The 22,320-nt window shown below is 39.2% G+C and overlaps 1 protein-coding gene across 1 annotated transcript in view; it reads left to right on the top strand.

Moving 5' to 3' along the window:
• Positions 1-9,095: 9,095 nt before the first annotated feature.
• Positions 9,096-22,320, top strand: part of ttc12 (tetratricopeptide repeat domain 12) — a 34,331-nt gene continuing 21,106 nt past the window's right edge. Inside the window, exons 1-10 of the mRNA XM_054794319.1 lie at positions 9,096-9,352; positions 9,715-9,869; positions 10,023-10,044; positions 10,288-10,365; positions 10,479-10,600; positions 11,861-11,920; positions 15,231-15,302; positions 15,904-15,964; positions 17,075-17,263; positions 21,424-21,493. Of these exons, the coding sequence (XP_054650294.1) occupies positions 9,214-9,352; positions 9,715-9,869; positions 10,023-10,044; positions 10,288-10,365; positions 10,479-10,600; positions 11,861-11,920; positions 15,231-15,302; positions 15,904-15,964; positions 17,075-17,263; positions 21,424-21,493 (968 nt within the window). The 5' untranslated portion in view covers positions 9,096-9,213. The remainder of the gene's footprint in view (positions 9,353-9,714; positions 9,870-10,022; positions 10,045-10,287; positions 10,366-10,478; positions 10,601-11,860; positions 11,921-15,230; positions 15,303-15,903; positions 15,965-17,074; positions 17,264-21,423; positions 21,494-22,320) is intronic.

Here is a 22,320-nt window from a genome sequence, read left to right as displayed (position 1 = left end):
CAGTATAAATATGGAGTTACTACGAGGCAAAATACAGGAAAATATAGACCAGTCAGCCTGTGTTCGTATCTCTGAATGTTCGCAAGTCGGATGTTCGTAAGTTGGGGACCTAGTGTATATATATTATACCAATATATACAGCTGTATATTATACCAATTTTGGATTTTAAAGGCTGAGGTCTTAAATGTTTGATCAGCTTATTAAATTAAATTCCTTACTCAAATTTTTTTTTGTCTCACTCCCATTTCCTCTTTTTGCATTTTGAATCTCTACTTAGAACCTCCTTGGGATCCAACAGTGGAAATTGTTAATTCTTGCAATTTTTCAACTGGTCTTAAAATTTTGGTCAGGAGTGTATCATTCGAAAATGGTCAAGTTTTCCAAAAGTTACAAAACAGTACACAAAGCCCAACTGTATTTTTTTTATTTTTCAGTTTAGCTGGGGGCCATCTCTGGCGATAACGCCAGACAGAACACTTGGGTGCATTCATGGCGGAAAGCAGACAGAGAGCTAGTGAGCACGGAGCATTTAATCAATGATAGCATTGTGCTGATAGTGGATGTTCTCCTCCGAGATGCAACCCTTTGGCAGTTGCAGGGTGTCTACACAAAAGCTCGCCGTCACCGAAGTAGCATCCTTTTCCTTCAATGCGTGTGTGCCTCACTGCAAGCAACCCACGTCCTGCTCCCAAGTAGACGGTGACCCCTTTACCTTCTCGATAGCTCACCCTTCCCTTCTGTCTAAGTGAGTGTCTCTTGACCGCTTAAGTCCTGCTTGTGCAAAAATGTCAGCCTTGCTATTTAAAGACTTTAAAAGCCTGCCACTGTGGAATGTGTTCCATGAAAGAGCGGCATAAACAGCGGTTAGCATAAATGATGTAATTCATTACTTAAAGTTACCACAGCCTACTCAGCGTTGCAGCCCCGAAGATGATGCTTTCATTTATCCTCATTTTCTCTGTGAAGGCAAGGATGAAGATGTCATTTGTGTGCCAGTGAGGATGAAAAGGAAGCGCTACTTCATTAGAACCGCAAAAATCCAAGGCACGCTGTAACCCTGTTAAAATGCCTTTAATATTTTTGATGGCATGTCTTAATGGACAACGCGCCTCAGCCATCAGGCCTTCATCGGGGGGGACAAACAAATGTCAAAATACACCACGTGAGTTTAAATTAAATTCTTATAATTATTACTAAAAAGGCAGATAAAGGTGTGGAGCAAGAATATGTATGTTAGACGCATATCGCCAAGTCAACAAAGCGTTTTATACATGTCCTGTCTATAGCCCACTGATGGTCTGGAATTAGAGTTACGACAGTTACGAAAGAAAAATGGGCTCTCTGAACAAGCGCTGACATTTCTTTTTAATGCTCATCCTAAAATGGCATCTTTTATATGCTACTTAAAATACATAAATGCCTTGACCGCCCACCAGTTATACCTGTATCAGGAAACAGTAGCCTTACAGAATCTGTTTGTAAGTACATTGATTATATTATCAAACCGTACTTGCCCATACGTCCAGCTTACATTCAGGATACCACCGATGTTCTCGCTAAGGTAAAACAATTTAAAAACATAGGTAAAGAGACTTATTTAGTCACTAGGGATGTACAGTAGAAGCCTCCGCCCATCCACTGAAATGCCACCAAGTGAGTTTTTAATCTCACTCATAGAATGGACGTTAAATAATATTTTTGTTTTTGAAGATAACATATTTAGACAAGTCAAAGGGTGTGTATTGGTGCTAGTTATAGCCCATCATATGCAGGCCTCTACCTGGGCAAATGGGAACAAGACTTCATCTTCAACAGGGATAACAATAAGTTCCTTAAATACATAATTTGGTGGGGAGAGTATATTGATGATGCTAGTTTGTTCTGGTCAGGGTCAGAGACAGCATTACAAGAATTTCACAAATTTGTTCATAGTATTAATCCAAATATCAGACTTTCACAGGAATGTTGCCCAGAAAAAGTCAAGTTTTTAAACACGACTAATTTTAAAGATGATCAGGGCAGCTTACATACTATTTTTAGAAAGCCCACAGACAAAAATACTGTTCTACATGGCAAAAGCTGTCATCCTAAATGGCTGAAAGATAGATACCATTTCATCAAAAACTAAAGCGTATGCAGGATTTGTGACCTAGAGACTGTTTTTGGAGGTCAAACCTGAAGAAATGGTAGCTCAATTTCAAATAAGAGGGTACAATAAAAACACACTCAAAAATGCTTGTGTTAGACATTTGAATAGGGAATCTCTACTTGAAAGAACAGGATGTAAAATGAACAAGGATTGCATTATTTTCAGTACCGCTTACAGGATTAAACTAAATATCAACCAAAATTGGAGAATTATTGAGACCTACAGTATGAAGCTCTAAGACCTAGGTTCCCAAAGTGGGGTATACGTACCCCCAGGGGTACGCCAATTGTAATGGGGGTACGTGAATAAAAATGAGAACATTATGAGTGGGCCTCAACGCCTCACGATGCAATGGCGAAAGGAGCAGAAAGCAGGAAGGAGACAGCACACGATGTTGTTCATTGCTCTGCGTGCATCATATGAACAAATAAGTCAGTTTGATGATTATTTTGTGCATTAATAGCGTTTAATCTCAAAAATGTTATTTATATTGGTGTTCCAATCCCCTCAGGGTGCAGCGGCGACAAGCTGTAACTTTAAGTGGGGCTTTATCGTTGGTTGCATGTATTTTGTACTTCAGATACTGCTTTATCGTGATTGTTAAACGTTCCCCTTCAATTTGGTCATAAATTATTATGCAGATTTAAACCATAGCCATCGTCAGTGGACAAAAAAAGTGACAAATTCAAGCCATTCAAACGGAAAAATGCCAACATCAGACTGGAATAAAAGATATGTAGGATAATTACTTATGTATTTATCAGTGCTCATGTGAAACTATCAAAATTTAACCATGTAAAATACACGTTTTGACCCAGAATTACTATACAATTAATATAAATTGTGTTCAACATTTCAAGTTAATTAATATCCAAACATGTGTGAACGAAGAGGGTGCTTATTACGACATGTATGCAGTTGTTAACAATAGCCTTTTGCTTGTTTATTTTACTTTATTTTAAGGTTTGAGTCAGAATGAAAGGAAACAACCAGCAGATAGGATGTGGAACATATTGTGTGCTCATGGTTGTGAGTCTAAAGGGTACAAAGGAAGAGACAAAGAACATCGTGTGCAACGCCTGACCACAGAATGCTCCGGACGCCCAGCTGTCGGTTGGGTGCAGGAAGTAGAGAACATGCTAGCATGAACCAGAGGTGTCGACTGCTGATTGGCCCCAGAGGATCCCACCATCACCCTCCCCTTGCACATTCTGAAACTGTATAAATAGCTGGGCAGGGAAAGGAAGGGTGCTTTTTTTGCATCTGTGCTGTACTAAGACCCGTTTAACTGAGCAGGCAAACAGGGGCTGCAAATAAGCCCAGATATCTGCATTAGTTTGGCTTGTCAGGAATAAAACTTCTGAACTGGAATTGAACTGCCTCCGTCTCCATCCATCCCTCAATAACAGAACACCACGCTACAAGGAGTAGGGGGTACATGGCTTCAGGTCAAATGTCTGAAGGGGTACGCCACTGTAAAAAGTTTGGGAACCACTGGTCTGAGACAAATATTTCCAGAGGGTCCACTTGTCAGTTTCAAAAGGTGTCTGACTTTGAAAGATAAACCGGTTCACAGCAACCAACAACCAGCTTCCAAACAGACCTGGCTAAGATCTGGAGCGGTTGGCTCATATAAATGTAATAAATGTCATCATTACATTGATATACTGTATGGCAAACCAATATTTTTTTGGACAATCATTCACAAAAGGAACTTAAAATAAACCATTATAGTCAACTGGCTGGCCACCAGCAAAGTATTCTGCATTGGAAGGACAAAAAGACAACTATAAGACAGACTGTCACTGTTGATGTACTACATCCAAAATCCAAACTATCCCTTTAAGACATGACATAAAAATAAAGGCATTTTACAGGGTTAGAGAGTGCCTTGAATTTTTGCAGTTTTTGACGATTTCCCGTCCGTATTCCAAAGAGCACCTCGTCCTTGTGACGTCTATACTTTTTGGAGGTCCTGGCAGCGTTCCTCATTAATCCTTTTTTGAAAGCTCTACTTCCTTGTTAGGGAACTTTGTAGACGTCATTACCTAGAATCCAGACGTCATAACAAAAGCATATACAGTAGCTGGTGTTTATTGTCTTGTTTCAGCACCCACTTCCCAGTGCTACAAAACGGGAAACCACTGCTGCTGATCAGCTTTAAAAAACAAACCAAATGCGCCCATGCTGCAAAAAATACCAAACAATTCTCGGAACTGCGGCAGCAATGGCATCACGGCACCGCCCATGTTTTTCTCATCCTACATGAACCAGGAAGTAGTGTACCAAGCTCAAAAAAATGAAGAAAATGGCCAAATAAACTAATAATTAGGGATGTTGGGTATCGGTGTTGGGTTTTTCCTGATAATGAAAACCGATAATAAAAACCTGCTTTATACATTTATTTATTTATTTATTTATTTATTTATTTATTTATTTATAGGCCCATGGGCTCCCGTACTTGCCATCATCTAGGCATTCAGCGGCACGAATACAAGGAAATACTTCGTCACTCCTGTGTTATTCCTCGTAGTCGGAAATGGGATATGTTGAAACCATGGGTGTGGGTGTTGTCACTGTGCAATACGTACCCAGAAGGCAATTGGTTCATCAACCATGGCGCAAGTGGACAATTTATAAGCCCTCTTTTCTTTGTTCCATAAATTATTTTCTGTTTTTTTTTGCCACTGATAAAAATACACACAAAAGCATTTGCTAGGAAGATATGTTTGGATGGATGGTATTTCCCCGTTTAGAAAAAAAAAGAAGAAAAAGCGGAATCCTCTAGATTAATCCATCATTGCACTCTACTTACGGTTGTTTACATTAAAATATAACTGCATTTTATGTGTTTGATTCTATTTATTCATGTATGTTACACATAACGGGATATGACGTTTACGTCTGCGCTACGTGCATTGCGTAAGTTTTACGTAGCTCAGTCTTGGTGGATGTCATAAGACGATATAAACATCGGCATGCTAACGAAGTATTTTAACATGAGTCACTTATAAAATAACCTCCCAATATATTAAATATATGAAGTATGGTTATTGACCATTTATGTTGACCGAACCAACCAACCAACCAACCAACCAACCAACCAAGCATCGATCGATAGATAGATAACCAGTTCTATTGTTCTGCAGTTACCAGGACCTGCGGCAGTGGCGCCATTGAGCTATTGTAGTTGCTGTTGTTTTTGCTTTGTTTTTTTCTGTTTTTTTTTTTACAAAAAATTGCAAGTTTATAAACTTTGCAAATAAATAGAATTCAAAATGAGGGATGAATGTTTTTGAGTGTAACTGCACATAATACTTGAAATACAAATAAGTATAGGGCTGCAACTAACGATAACGATAAGTAATTGGTTTGGCACCAGATGGACCAAATCAACACGAACCAAACACAAACAGTGGTTTGGTCCACAACATATCAAACAATGCACTAAAATGAGCCATTTCAAGAAACAGTACAAGCGGTTGATGTTTACAAAGTATAAGGAAGAAGAACCTTGAACCACAAGGAAATACCTGTACAATGCTATGTCATATGACACCTGCTCTTACTCCTTATTCTCCATTTCTTATCGGACTATCTAAAGTATTACATTGTTTGTAGTCACTCGTCATCCAACAATGTATATTTTTTACGAGGGCTATCGTATTGATTTACAAACCTCAACTTCATTGTAACACATTGTTATATTGCTTTATCATTTTCTTAGGTTATTTCCGAACTGGCAAAGGACATATGTTGAACAGGAAGTGAACAAATTAGCAATTGATGTGAAACAAAGAAGGGATAGGACTGTGTAAGCTCTGCTTCTTCCTACTTCTTTTGGACATATGAAATGGTGAATTGGAATATGTGATGTATACCAAAAAGTAAGGGATATGTATGTTCAAATAAAATTAAACCTTACCATAACCATTCCCATTAATAACATAGAAATAAATAATCGTCAGAGGTCTGCGCTCTACTGCTGAGCAGTTGTTACCACAACTCACTCAATGAGTTGACCTCTCACTTCAGACTGGAAGGCCTTACTGACTTTCTCCTCTCTAACAATGTGTTTGATACTTTCCAATCAGGCTTTAGGCCCAACCACAGCACTGAGACAGCTCTGATCAAGGTGACAAATGATACCCGCCTGAACACAGATGCAGGCAAAGTCTCAATCTTAGCCGTGCTAGAACTGAGCGCTGCCTTTGAGATAGTTGGACATGTGATCGTATTGCAGAGGTTAGAAAACTTAGTGGGAATGTGTGACACTGCTCTACGTAAACTGGTTCAAGTCTTATCTAGAGGACAAGACGTACTTTATTGGAATTGGCAACTGTGTCTCAGACCAAATGGCTATAACCTGTGGGGTTGCGCAGGGGTCAATCTTCGGGGACCTAGTAATCAGACTGTACATTCTTCCATTAGGAAAGCTAATACGCAGCTAAAATGTGTCCTACCACAACTACGCAGATGACACTCAGATCTACATGTCACTGACGACAGGCGAACAAACTATTTTCTCCAGCTAAACTCAGACACGACTGAAATCATTGTCTGTAGCCCACAGAAACTAAGCGAAAGCACTTGAGACTCACTCTCTAAAACCTAATCTTCAGATTACAAATCTAGGGGTAATAATGGACTCAGACCTGAACTTTATCATCACATTAAATCAATAACATCAGCATCTTTTTACCACCTACAAAAAACATTGCCAAAATCAAGGGAATAGTGTCTAAACCAGATTCAATGAGACTGATCCATGCCTTTGTCTCTAGCAGGCTAGACTACTGTAACAGCCTTTTCACTGGGTTCTCCCAATGAGCTGTAAAACAGCTGCAGTATACCCACAATGCTGCTGGTCGAGCCCTGAATAGAACCAAGAAATTTGACCATATTTCGGTAGTCTAGTGCTTAGACCTCTGCATTGGCTTGCTGTCGCTCAGATAATACTTCAGACTACTTCAGTTTTATGCAGCTAAAATCTGGATATATTAAGTAACTGTATATTATACTCCATGTATATGCATATTATATGTAGCATTGATAACGTATTACTTGGCTGTTTTTATGGGCCATTTTATGGGCCACATTCTAAAAATATAATTTAACAAGAAAACTAAAAAGGAATAACAGCAGCAAAAATTGGAAAATATAATCCTCCATCTTGGCAGTGAACTAATTTATTCATTCAGCAGAGCATAAAAATATATTGCATTTAACTTGCTTGTAAATCTAGCTCCAGCCAGCACTGCTGTTTTTATATTTCAATAAACTTTAAAAAACAAAAAGTCTGTTTTTTCCTAAGTGGAAGCACATCAGTGACAAGCACCTTCCAGTTCCCGCATGCCTGACCCCTTCAGGATGCAGCGGTACTGCAAATGCCTCCAGTATGACAAATCTATGTATTATATTGTCCGATTAACAAGAATAATGATGTCACACTTACATTATAGACATTATATAGGCTGTAGAAAGCCATGGTGTGTAAAAAAAATATTTCTGCAACATTATTATTAGTGATATGCTGACAAACACAAACTGGTAGGCGCCATGATCCAACTCTAAGCACTAAGCAGAGAAGAGACGTTCACGGTAGCCTCATCTTAGGTTTCTTCCATGCATTTGATCAGGAAATTTTCATGTATGTCGTTTTGTATGTAATGTATGTCAGACGTCTTGGTGACTACTGTATTTAAAGATAAGGTGACTTACTGTAGATTATTATTATCAAGTACAAGATCTTCTTATTACCTCCGCCAAGCCAAGTTATGTTTTTGCCAGCGTTTATCTGTTTGTGTTCAGAATAACTTGAAATGTTCTGAATGGATTTGGATGAAATTTTCAAGAATTGTCAGAAATGGGAAATGGAAGAACTGATTACATTTTGAGGGTGATCCAGATCACCGTATGGATCCAGGAATTTTTTAAAGGATTCTTTAGCATTGTCAGATTATTTTCGGCATTTGTGCATATAATGCCACAAAAGATGGTCAAAGCATTTGGGGAAAAAAAAATACAGGACAAGTTTTAACGGATCCAAACAATGTAGGATTATTGTTTTGGTGTGAATCACAATATGGGAGGAACTATGGCATTTGGCGGAAGTTTGCGCCTTCACAGTGCTTCTCTAGTTTTGTCATTGAATTAAATGTAATCAATGTATGCATCTTATATGTATATAAACAGAATAGAAACACAATAAGAGTCTCACGCTGGCTTGCGACGTATGTATGAGCTAACAAATAAAATAAACCTTAACCTAAAATAAACCTTAACCTTGATATAATTAATGTAGAAAAGATAACGATATGAGTTGGGCTTGTATATATGCATAGGTCTCCTTTGCAAAAATAACTGACCTCTGTCAAGAGCAAATTTAAACAATTTCCTTGTTAAGGGAGGAATAATTTCAGCTTTTACACACATAGTGAAGTCTAACATTTGTGCTGTAACCACATGCAAGTGATACAACAGTATTGCAGTCATTTTGTACCAAATTAAATAGACACTGTCCTACATACAGTACTATAACAGTCTCAGGGTTTACCTCTTGTTTAGAAAAAACTGCAACACCTGTGTTGCTACTAAAGTCTTAAAACACTGGAGGGCAGTGTCGATCTAAAGATGAGAAAAATAAAAAAAGGTTTGCACTTTCATTGACGTTGTCGTTGATGTTTGGCGACAGGCACAGAGGAGGCCACCTAAGCCTGAGGGGCCACATGGGACCGCTTCAGGGCAGAGAAAAACTTTTTGTAGCTGTGTCAGAATTTTTAGAATCAACATGAAGTATGTGATAATTACTCCTGCAACGGAAAGTAGTCCAAAGGAATGCATATATTAGAAAAATATCATTTCAATTTTAACGCATACAGCGCGTCAATCATGTTAGATTAGGAATTTACAATTGTCTTTGAAGGCATCGCGTCGCTATGGTGACGCTCAGCGTTGACATCACTGCAACACCGCTAACATATAAACAACTCGTCACAAATCAATGGTCGCATCACTTTCAGACACTGTGGACATGTAAAGAAGATATTTTATCACATAACCCATGAAAAAGAAAGTTCTGCAGAGCTTGTCACGTTTAAATAACGCTAAACGATTCCGTGGCCGTTTTGTTTTAAGTGGAAACAACAACATGGACTCATTTGAAGACTTCGACGTTTTTCTGAAGAATGTCGACAATATAAGTAAGTATTAACCACTATAAGTAGTCAGCTAAGAGTTTTCTATCAGACAGAAAGAAAAACAAATAGATGTTATTTACCGTAGTTAGCATACACTCGACTTAGCCCACTCTCACTGTTTGCTTCAGATTGCTAAATTGTTTCTTCTAAAATGTACAATTTAGCGTTATTTTACTAGGTTAATCATTGTGACAATATCACTAAGCTTCCTTATTTTTCTCACAGAATTATGGATACAGGCACAGTATGTATTTGAATGTATACTGAGGTATTTATGAGGCTAATGAGTGGGAAGTGGGAGAAAAAAAGCACTACACAGGAGAGCAATGATTATAAAATAGCTGGATTTGTTTTTTTTTCTTCAGGCAATCTTGTGAAGGATCTAAACTCATCCGATGTGGAAGTACAGCAGAGAGCCATCGAGAAAGCAGACCGCCACATTGCAGCCTTGGATGGATCCTGCAGGACAAAAGTCAACAAGACCACAATCAACACAAACGCACCAACCAAGGCTCCACTGGTAAATACATTGTCATGGCTGGAAACAAACACACATACTCAGAAGTTTAGTTTGCTGTGTACAATGCAAATATTTTTTTTTCGATCAGAAATATAGGAATTGTCAAGGTCAGATGCCCTTTAATATGCTAACATTTGTTCTCATGTTTTGCAGAATACGCAGACTGAAAGTGCAGGTAAGGCCCAGTGGAAAATAATGGAATGTATGTCTCTTGTGATGAAGTGAAACATTTTTTAGCTGAATGTCTGGCCATGTCTGATATTTATATTGCATTCCCTCATACATCCTTATGAGGGTGATGGAACTGTTGCAGTGGAGAATGTGAGCATTTATTCATTTTTGTTTATGCCACGAGGGTCCTACATTAGAGCGATACAGTACATGCCATCAGAAATGTGTTTTTTCTTTTTTTGGCCAGAGGACTTCATGAAGATTATGGAGAGGGACGCGGAAGACAGGAGGAAGAGGAGGATTGCTCAAGAGAAAAAGGCCACTGGTATGTTGTTGTCTGCCACTTGAGTCCGCTGTTGGAGGTCAACAGGTTGGCGTTGCTTCTGCTTGACAGGCTATATTTCCTGTTAAATGTTTTATATTTTCCTGTCCCTGCAGTGTTAAAGGACAAAGGGAATCAAGCCTATGCCCAAGGAGAGTATGAGACCGCTGTGAATTATTACAGTGAAGGCTTGGCGGAGCTACGCGACATGCAGCAGCTGTATACCAACAGAGCACAAGTAAATACTTGCAAAACATGTTGTACAATGGAAATATTGTTTCAGGATGTCTCCCGCAGTAATAAATATGGGGTACCGAAGAGCTCTGCCCTGAGCTTAGTTGTCACACACTGACCAAAATAATGTCACCGATCCATCCATCCATTTTCTATACCTTTTCTACTCTCTCGGGATGCGGGTATGCTGGAGCCTATCCCAGCTGTGGGGTAAATCATGTAACATATTTCTAATGTTATATTTCTGTAGGGATGTGGTATCGTTTCCATTTTATCCGATACCGGTACCAAATTGGTACTTTTGAAACGTGGCGATGCTTAAACTGTGCCTGCACAGTTACTATTACAGTTACTATCCACAATTGTCAAATTGTCATAATTATCACAGCAAAACCAGCAGCGATACAGAACAGAGGGAATGTGCATAACCACGATCCGCTTGTAGAATTTCCGCGGAGTAGGAGTCCTTATTTATAAATCAAATATATTTGTAGTTACAGCATAGAAAACCTGTTCACAACCTTCTAAATAAGGATTTATTAGAGCCTCTCGACATGAAATAACACCCCTAAAGTCACCTTTACAGTCGTATTACCCTATATAGTAGACGTAATAAGAGAAAATAAGATATATAAGACATAAATAAGACATAATATATACTCACACGTTAGCATTGGGAGAGTTTCTTGTTCCTTTTTTACTTCCGTTGATGGCTATTGTCTTATCAATGTAACATTACTGACACCTAGGGACCAGTGTAGGATATTACATATCATCACAACAGCTTTAAATGCGCCTTCTTAATGCCTTATATTTGTATTTTAGTTCATTTAGCTATTTTTATGCTTGACAATTGAGGCAAAAACGATGTAAAATTTGTTTAAATATGTATATTTTTTTACTAATAATAGGCCGTATTCAACCGCGAAAGACTTTTAATCACCTTGATAGAGTGAAACAGTGAAATTTGAAGTGTGAAGTGGCCAGGGATTACTGTATTCCTATTTCCCAAGGGAAACATGGAGATGTCTCTTTAAGGTGCTGTGTTTATTCAAACCTTATATTGTGGCATGACATCTTGATTTTTTTTTCTGATAAGGGTTTTAATTGGATCAGTTGAGTTTTTGTGAAATGGTTAAATAACACCAGATGCTGCATGATTTCCTAATCTTAATAAAACAGACTGGCTTTCTTATTTTGTGATGCCAAATGTATTTTGGACTTCCTGAGCGTGTCTGATGTTTGCATCTACTACGGTCCATAGGCTTACATCAAGCTGCAAAAACACAAGGAGGCCATCAGTGACTGTGAATGGGCCCTGAAGGTAAGTGTCCAGCTGGATGTTAGGTTCTTCCATTTGCAGGCTCATATATCAAAACACTGTCTAGGGCGCCATTCTTTGTTATCCCGTGAGCTTTTGAGGAAATAGGTAGAGGACTCGCTTGGATGGGTCAACAGAATGATCTGTACAGCAAAGCACTCATACAGAAACACTTAGGAGACATGCATAAGTACCATGGACTTGTTGTAAACACATGCTTTGCTGCAGCACCCGAAGTATTAGGGATGTAAATCTCTTTGTGATAGACGATTCGCATCGAGATACACGGGTTACGATATGATTTTAAAGATGATATATTTTAAAAACAGATCAATTCAATATAATGTACAAACGATTTAATAAGATTGTATGGTTACATTTGTTTACATTAATCTTACATTATAAAATAAAGAGGCCAATTCTATAAAAGTGACATTGTTGCAGTATTTTCAAATGTGTAAAAGAGCACATTATACAGTATCCCCAAGCGTGCTGTAAGGCAAGGCTCCCCAACCACAAACTTTCAGGCTAAAAAAACCCCCCAAACCCTACAAAAATGTAAATATTTTGTAAATGACTACATAAAATTTTATGTAAATGGTAGAATTGTGAATGATAAACAGAGAAGCGAGAAGCGAGAGATCCGGCTGCATCGGTAGCAGCCTCCTCGATCGATAAGAACCAGCCATAAATCCTTAGATTAATCGATTGTAAAAACATTCACCGGGTATCGCAAGACTAGCAACCGGTTGACAGTAAGTCTCTTAAACAACGCGAGAGCCTGGACTACCGGTGAAATGATTGTCACGCATTCTCTGTAGCTTCTTAGCATGACTGAAGACGAGACTGAATGTAAATAGTAGCACCATCTAACTCTCTCCCACGCTGCACAGATAGACTAGCTATAGTGTATTTTTCCCATTTTTCTTACACCTCTCATATTCGGTTCCATCGACATTAGACGGTGACGTATAGGCTAATCTACTCTGACAAAACCAACTCCAGGCTCGCACTGGTGGATGGTGGATCTGTATTCATTTTGTGCTTTTAATTTGATGTTGTTCCTGTCTTAGTTTTACACAATACATAATTAGTAAGATAAATTAGATTGCGATAATGTACGTATGTTTTGTTGATGTGTTGATTGGTGTAGCTAAAATTAAGATTAGTGCCAGACCGAAAATACAAAACAAAAAATTCCAGAGGGAAAGAAGTTACAAGATATCAAACCAGTACAAATGACTGTTTTGTTTTGATTTTTAACACAATATTGAAATGTAGATCCTGTTCGTCCTGCAACCTAAAGTGGCCTTTGAGGAGACCTGCCAACACATACTCATTTTTTGTACTCTGCATACATTTTGACATTTAATTACACCTGCACGTGTCATTGCTTTCTAGGTACGCATTTGTGCTTTCAGTTTGAAGTTGCCATGGCAGTCTGTGCGTAGGTGGAGTGAAAAGCTCTTGACGAATCAGAGCGCTCTGTTTATAATTGCCTCCTGCAGCTGCCCCTCCTAGCAAGTAGCAAGTGCTATGTGGAGTTCACTTCACAATACTAGAGTAGTAAATTTTTCCAAGGTTGGCAGGTTTGTTTTGAGTTTTGGCCCCCTGTGCGATTGAGTTTGACACCCCTGTTGGAGGGATTGGCTTATCTACTGTACGCCAGCTTCATAATGAGACACACTGAAACGGTCTACTTACAGTGCCCATAAAAAGGACAAGCAATATAGTTTCCATTTCAAAGTATTCATTTCACATATCCATTATCTGTTCTGTTGTTCCTGTAAATAAAAGAAATGTCAGACACCTTCCATTTGTCGCACTTCATTATTGCCGTCAGCTCCTCAGCAAGGCTACAAAATCCTGACTTGGCTAATCAAGTTGGTATCCAGCTTACTAGTACCCCTTATCCCACATCTTAAATTTTGGGATTGGCTTGGCCTGGCTTAAACTTGCTTTGTAGAACAGGACTCTGGAGTAGAAGGGTTAGACACTTTAGAGTGTACGTACCGTACATACAGAAACTGTATATCCTGTTTTATAGGTTGTCGTCATGTAAACAGTGTTTCCCACAGCTTAGCTGTTTAATTGTGGCGTGGGTTACGGGGGGGCACATGATGTCAACGCCTGATTGGCATAGTAGGACATGACGCCAAACTCAGTGGAATAGGCCTTGCCGTCTGACACATGTTCACAGAAACAAAATGCAACAGGTTTCATTCCGTGCAGCAGTGACCTGCGGTCAGGGGAAGGCAGAATTGCAGAATTTGCACGTCCTGATAAAATACAGGGTAGAAATCTAAGAATACAAGTAGGCTGCCGCAACGTCTCCTCCTAGCTTAGTGCACAAGTCCTGCCAATGGGTGGATCATGGCGCCTGCCAGTTTTGTATTTGTCAGCATGCCGCTAATATAATGTTGCAGAATATTTATTATACACCATGAATATCTTTAATGCAAGAGTGACATCATTTTTCTTGCTAATTGGACAATAAAATACTGAGAAATGTCATACGGGCGGCACTTGGGAGTACTTGGGAGTACTCTTGCCCCACCAAGGGGTGGGGGCGTGTGTGAGTTTGACGTTGCTAGTCACTACCGTCCTTCCATAGAGAGCAAAAGCCAGTGTTTTTTGTGGCAGCAGCACAAGGTTGAGAGCAGCAAGTCAAATGCATTAAAGCTATTTTTGTGCTCTGCTGAGTGAATTAATGAATTTGACTGTCAAGATGAGGATTATATATGAAGGTCACCAGAAGGTGATCAGACTTTTACAACAAAAGTGAAAAAAACTATGAAAAAACAATAGAAAAAACAACTGTGAAACAATGAAAAAACACATTAATGTTGTTTTCCTGGGCACTTTGTAGATAACAGTTAAAGTTACATGTTTGCGTTAGTGATACCCACTTACAGTAGAATGGTAGTTCATTGTTGCTGTGCGTTAACTACCTGGTGTGTGTTGGGCTTTTTATGATCATCGGTCCGTTTTGCACAGTACACAAGTAAGCGCTTATAAAAAGGCAGACTTACGAAGCTATCTACTGGACGGAGGTTTAATGACAAGCCAATCAATCAATCAATCAATCAATCAATCATTCACATTACAATGAGTGCCAAATCTAAAACAAAAAAAAGACAGCACCAAGACCTGTGCCAACCAATTTTTATTTGCCTGCCACGATTAAAATGAATGTATTGGAAACCCTGGGAAACTTATGCAAAGACAGTTTTGATAATATAATGCGCTAAAAGGAGACACTTTGATATCATGGTTGCAATTTGTATTCGTTATTTTCTTTTTTCTCTATTAGTGTAACGAAAAATGCACAAAGGCTTACCTCCACATGGGAAAAGCACATCTTGCACTGAAGAACTACAATGACGTAAGTATGATTACCGCTCATTTATATCTAATCACGTTTTTTAATTTTTTTTATTTTACGCATTCACTTTCATGATGATACAAGTACTTCTATGGCTTCTACACAGAAACAAGTTCATACGATTTTAAGGCTGAGCATGGTTATCAGTAAGCTGCATCCACATCAAAGTCGTTTTTCCCCATGTGAAAACTCCCTGGATCTTCTTTGTCATTGGTGGTGGTGGTGGTGGTGGTTGGGGGGGGTGGAAAGAAGCTCCACTTGAAACATATTTATGAAGGAACTCCTGTAACTGGAGAAGCATGTTCAAACAGAAGTGCTGGTTTGAATTCATATTATGAGGATGTGAGAGGTGATGAATGAGTCATACAGGAAAACATTTGCAGTTTATAAAAAAACAACATGTTTTGGGGATTTCGTACATTTTTCTGCACTTCACGTGTGTGCAATATGACAGGTTTTGATATGGTGGTATATCGTGAGATCATAATTCAGTGAGCGTAGCTGCACACTGAAAAAGAATAATTGATTTTCATGGGAACATTAGAGGACAGTGAATCACACCATATAGTGACTGAGTGACATCCTTTTTTTTTTTTCGCAGTGCAGAACGTGCTTTGAAAAGATGGCCAAACTTGAACCACAGATGGAGAACCTAGCAAAAGGTAAATTATCAATAAATCCCCACTATATTTGACATGTACGACCAGTCCAGAGTGTAGCCCGACTCTCGCCTGAAGACAGCTGGTATAGTCTCTGGCATACCCGTGACTCTAGTGAGGACAAGCGGTATAGAAAATGGATAGATGGATGTTGACATCTACCTCTGTCTATTCATTAGGTACACCTGCATAGTTTAAAGAGCTGTATCACAGGACTTGGTAGATGTACAATTCCATTCTAGTCCTGCAGTAAAGTGCATTCAAATGTTGTTAATAATTGACACACAGTGGCCCCAATGCAAACAGACTGGCATGCAAGCACTTACATTTACAATATTGGTACCTTTATTCACATTTCTATTTTGATTTGCACCAAATCTAATGGGTTGTAACTCGGCACATGTGCCACCCATGCACAAAGTTTCATGCAAAACTGTTGTGGTTACGAACTCAATTATAACAAAACCACAAAAAAATCTTGAAATGCTTTTTGCGCTTGGTGGAAGTAGTAAGGCTCAGTTTTGGTTGACATTTTCAGAGAGGTTAACAAGTTGAATAGTTTGTCGCAATTTGCACACAATAACGCTCACACTAGCTGACGGAGGAGGAGGCGAAGTTGACTCGGCGTCGGACATTCTCAAAAATCTATTTTCAAGGCGGACGTTTCCGGAAAAACTAGACATCAGAAGGAGATTGTGAGCAACCTGGAAGCAAGCAAGCTTGTCACAGCCTGGGAAAGCACACATTTTGGTGCATAGTTTGGGTTCCTTACTCAATCCGTTCCATAATTTAATTCCACATGCTGAAATGCTGTGGGTTTTTAGTGTTGTTCTCGCGTATAGTGTTTTGAGTTCAGTTTTTCCCTGAGATCCTATTTCTCTTCCCCTTATAGATTAAAACTGAACTTTGTAAAGGCAGAACATTTAGTGAAATAGCAACAGTACAGCTGGGACAATCATAAAAAAAACTATTTTTACAACATATGTACAATATTTTTTTTACTGTTGTGGCTGTAATGGATGAGCCTAATTCCAAGGTAAGCCCAAATGTACACTGATGTTCCTGGGTAAGGACGCAGCGTCTCAGGAGGATATGATCGTGTTCCAAATACAGAATACCTAACCAAGGCGGAGCTGGATGAGAGAAAGGAGAGTCAAGAAATGAGTGCGATACAAGACTTTGACAATGGAGTGGAGAAGGCCAAACTGGTCCCTCAACTTCTGGAGAAGCTGTCGAAGCCTGGGCAGATGCTGCTCTACTACTGCGGAATATTGGAGATTCTGTGCCAAGCAGTAAATGACTGTGAGTGTTCTATTGAGAGTTTGCTGTGAACAACAAGCTGTCCGTTCTTAATCTCTTTTTGTCTATTCTTTCCAAAGGATCCCATTTTAGACAATTTTTCAACATCAATAAATAGGTCTCAGAGGTCCCACAATAGAGTATTGAAGTTGTGTTGGCCAAAATCTCAGCTTAAAAGTGTTTTTAGTCGGCTCTACTATCGTGCACTTTATCCACTTTTTACATACACACTATAACTCTGCACTTGTCCAACATAATACAGTAGATGCCATATATCACATACAACAATGTAACATTAAGGAGTGACACAGGAGGACAGAAAACACTAGCATAACTATGTGAGCTATAGCGCTAACATTAGACTCACATTTTAACAGCAACATAATGCTGGGTTAGCATATTTGCTGAAGAAAACCTTTAATGATAACACCTACAGCTCCCGCATCTGTGGCTGACTGATGGATAGCTTCAGAGCTCCAGGCTTTATTTTTAAGATGTGTAGCGAAGCCTACTTTTTTACAAAGCTGTGCTCCGTGAAGTGGTAATTATATTATTACACTACAGAAACTTGAATGATTCACCTATTTTTATAAGCACAGTGCAGGGAACGTCCTTAATAGCAGTAATAGTTAGTTACTCGGATCCTTTATAATGGTGCATAATATTGTATTTGCTCAAAATTGATAGCGATACTAATAATCATTTTCAAAATGTAAACAACATTTAATACTCTTTTGCCACTTTTGTGTCATTTATGGTTAGAAGATACCCATTTGGTCATTTATTTGAACTCAAATTTGTCTATGGTTATGAATCATTTGTGGCTTAACTGCAGATGGATTATGTAATACAAGGACCAAACATAATTATAACAAGAATAATAAAACAAGTGAGGAACAAACATGTTCAATTTTATTTGATTTGTATTTGGTAGTCTCATTAAAAAGGCAGTTGAAATATTGCTGGGCATCTGATTAACCTGCACTTTGTACAATTATCACATCAGTTGGCGGAATTGGACACATTGGCGAAAAATCAAATATAAGTGCAGAGGAAGCAACATTTGACGCTTTTGATGAGAAGGTAAACAGGCGTGTTATTATGAGAGGATAGGTGACAGTATTAAACATTTCGCAAAGCCACCCTAGCAGCAGTTTAATGAAACATCTGTGATAGCAGGTGTCTATGACATCACCTGAATGACATCCCCGCACACAACCTGTCACTCTTAGGAGGCGAGAATGAATGGTAGTACCTGTCTGTCACTCTTTAATTTTATGACAACCGAGCCTGAGGTCCCGGAGATAGACAGGGGACCTTGGCGGCCATTATTGCTGCTCATATGTGATTCAGGGCAACAACAGCCAGCTTCTGTCCAAATAGTTTCCATAGTGGAGAAGCTCCATAATGCAACATGATGGGGTGTATGGTTGTGGAAGACATGTAAAATGTGGTTAAATGAGCACATGAGTAGGGATGTGCATTTGATTACATTTCTATGATTGACAATATATTTTTTAATTCAAGGGGATAGGAGGATCTCTTTTTTGTTTAGTGAAATAAGACATATCTTAAGGCTTCAGGCTACTATAATTATAATACAGTGGAACCTCAGTTTTCATCATTGATCTGTTCCCAAAGGTAAGACGAAAACCAAATCAATTTATCTCATAAATCATAATGTAAATCCATTTCATCCGTTCCAGACACCCAAAAATACACAAAACACATTTTATAGACTATAGTACTTATAGAGGGAAAGGCTTCTTGAGACGTCATCTGTACTTCTGTGGAGAAGGTGTCGGACGTTTTGCTCCTCATCCGAAGAGCTTCGTCAGCGAACTAATAAGTGCTGGTAGCCTAGGCCTTAAATACAGTAAGAGTGGGCGGAATTGGTGTGCCAACACCCTCCTCCTATTGGTTCCTTACACTAAGCCTGGGCGGAGTAGTGGTCTAATCCTCTCCTGCCATTAGCACCTCCAATAAAAGGGAAGTGTCGCTCCCTGAGTTGGGTATGAACGACTCTGATACTGGCTCGTTAGCATCTATTGTTCTGGCTCGGCCCTGGCTTCACCTCGTTTGCAAGACTAAGAGCTGTGGGTTTTGGTCTCAGTAACCTGCTGAACACAGGGTCCAAATTAAACCTCAAACCACCATTCCGATTCAATGATGGGTGCTGTTGTTTGACAAAAATAGCTTCCTTTACTCCTCTTTCAAACCATCTGTTTTCTTTGGCCAAAATCTTTACCCCGCTGTCCTCAAAAGAGTGATTGGTTGCTTTAAGGTGTAGATGTACTGCTGATTGAGGACCACTAGAATTGTCCCTGCGGTGTTGATAAAGCCTTTTTTGGAGCATTTGCTTAGTTTCCCCAATGTAGTGCTCTTTGCATTCCTCATCTTTACAGTGGATGGAATAGACCACATTGCTCTGTTTTTGGTTTGGAGCCTTGTCTTTAGGATGCACTAATTTTTATCTCAGGGTATTTACTGGTTTGAAATAGGTATAGTACTTATAGTTTTACATGCATTAAATAAAACGAAATTCATATAAATGTGGAATGAAATGTATAAATGTACATTGAACTTTTACCTTTATTGAAAACATTGCTGAACACGGTGATTGGGAAGTAAGGGGGGAGGGAACGGAAGAGCCACGCGGGTGCTGTTTCATTCTACTCTGTTACCTTTAAAGTTCTCACGTCACCAAAAAGAAGTAGAACAAAACAAAACAAAAACGATAGTACAGAGGAACCTTGGTTAGTGTCATTAATTTGTTCCAGAAGGTTCGACTCTAACCGAAACGGACGTTAACCGAATACATTTTTCTCTAGAGAAAACATTTTAATCCAGTTAATCCTTTCCAGAAAGCCCAAAACATTACCACAAAACACATTTTCTTTTTATAGTTTTCCCAATTATAGTTTTACATACAGAAAACAATTGGAAATGCATAAAAATACATATGAATGATGAATTAAAAGGGATAAATGAGCATTTAAGATTACTTTGACCTTCACTGAAGACGTGATTCTCAAAGTGACTGAAAACAGGAATGTGGTGGATGATCTTGCTGCTAAATTCAGTCATTTATATGCATTTACAGACTATATTATTTATTCCGTCACCAATGCTTGGATGCTTTGTTTGGGCACTCAATCCCGCTGACGAGTTTGTTAGGTGCACTATTTGTCTGTACGATAACTGAGGCAGTGACATTTTTAGCAATCATTTTTGTCAAAACCTGAATCATACAAAAAACGGGGCATATGAAAACCAAGCTGTTGCTTCTAGGTCCAAAGTTTGCACTGGCTGTGGTGTACAATGGCAGTACATTATCCATAATATTTTAGCCCTCTCCAAGCTAAATAAAGTTCAGGCTTTCAGTGTGATGCAGTGCACTACAAGCTCCTGCAACACCATGTTAAACCAAACAAAAAGTGGTTTGTCATCAGCCTAAAAACTGACTCTCGTCTATTAAAAGAAGCCATTTCACGAACCTTCAGGCTGTAGTTTCTCCTCATCAAGCTGCCCCCCTCCCTGCCACCACCCTTGGTGTGACCCAACAATTGACTTTGAAAGTCTGCTTAACTCTTTTACACATCACAGTTTGCACGTAATCCATCACGGTCCTTTCCTCTTATGGGTATATTTGATTTTTAGTTTTATTTCAGCTTAATGGTAATATGTGACACACATAGTACATAGTATAGTAGGTACAGATGAGCACACTGCCAAGGATAATAGATTATACTGTATTTTCTATCATCACCACTGTATTTGCAGTACATTTCCCTTTGCACCGGCTAACATTTCTTATCCAGCCTCTCTCTTTCTTCGTTTAGATGACTGCTGAGTGATGTAATACCTGTCTCACAGTGCCATTCAGTAGAAAAGGGCAAGACTTATATAACTCACCACTGAACGCATCTCAGCAGGGTTGACATTACACCATTAAAAACACTGACGCACTTCTTGTTTCAGCCTTCTGTGTAATGTATCTAATTGTTTAGGAGGAATCGGTCCTCTCTTCTCTCGCTCATCCTTCGCTGTAAACATATAGGTCAACTTAGAAGCGAGAGCCGTGCCCCAAAACAAGGACGCGTCCGTATAGTGAAATATCTCCCTCTGTTGTTTCATGCTGTTCAATGCTTTCACCCAAACAGGCACTGGCCAGACGCTTTTCAGGCTGCACAATGGCTTCAACGCCATCGACAGCAATGGCACCGTGAGGAGGTAAGCAGATCAGAGGGGTAGGTGGCTGTCAGCTCTCAGTGGAGCTCTGACAGATGGAGCTGAAGATAGGCACAGTCGTAGACAATGATGGCCCAAAATAGTGAGTGTTCTCCCCGGCTTGACTCTGCTCTTGTTGTGTGACAAAGAGGACAAGATTATGATCAGTAGATACTAAGTAAAGGACCAGAGTTTTTTTGGGGGGGGTTTGAGAAAAAGCAGACGTTGGCTGCCACATCAATAAGATTATTATTAACTTCTCACATCCTCAATCTTTGTTAGCGCTGACATTATAAAAGTGTGAACACGGAGGGTCAGCTAGGGATTGGTAAAAATAGATTTACAGTAGATCCCCGCGGAGTCGGGATTCAACATTCATGGATTTTTGCTCAGATTGTTTTTTTCAGTTCATAGTCATTTATACATATGTGATAGAAAAGTGCAGTACAGCATACATGTACGACGTAACGATGTGACAGTAGTGCAAGATGGCAGCTAAAAACCAGCACTCGCTTCGACAGTCAGCTTATCATTCAGCCTCAAAACGTGCAGCAAGGTGAACACAAGTTACTATGTTATTGTAAATGGTGTTGGAAGTAACTCTGTTACTCTTTTCCAATAACGAGTAATAAAATAATAATGTGAAGCGTTGCTATATGAAGCATTTTGGTGCTGAACCAATGCACAGAGTAAACCCTGTTTGGAGGTGAGAGAAAAGGAAAATCGACACGCATGCACATGGCAATATATGGAGACCGGCAAAATGATCATGTTCATTTTCATTTATCATGACTGTTACGAGCGGCCGTAGGCCGAAAAACTGGATCCCA

Source organism: Dunckerocampus dactyliophorus, chromosome 12 (genome assembly GCF_027744805.1).
Source record: "Dunckerocampus dactyliophorus isolate RoL2022-P2 chromosome 12, RoL_Ddac_1.1, whole genome shotgun sequence".
Lineage (NCBI taxonomy): Eukaryota > Metazoa > Chordata > Actinopteri > Syngnathiformes > Syngnathidae > Dunckerocampus > Dunckerocampus dactyliophorus.
This window is presented reverse-complemented; position numbering and strand designations above follow the sequence as displayed.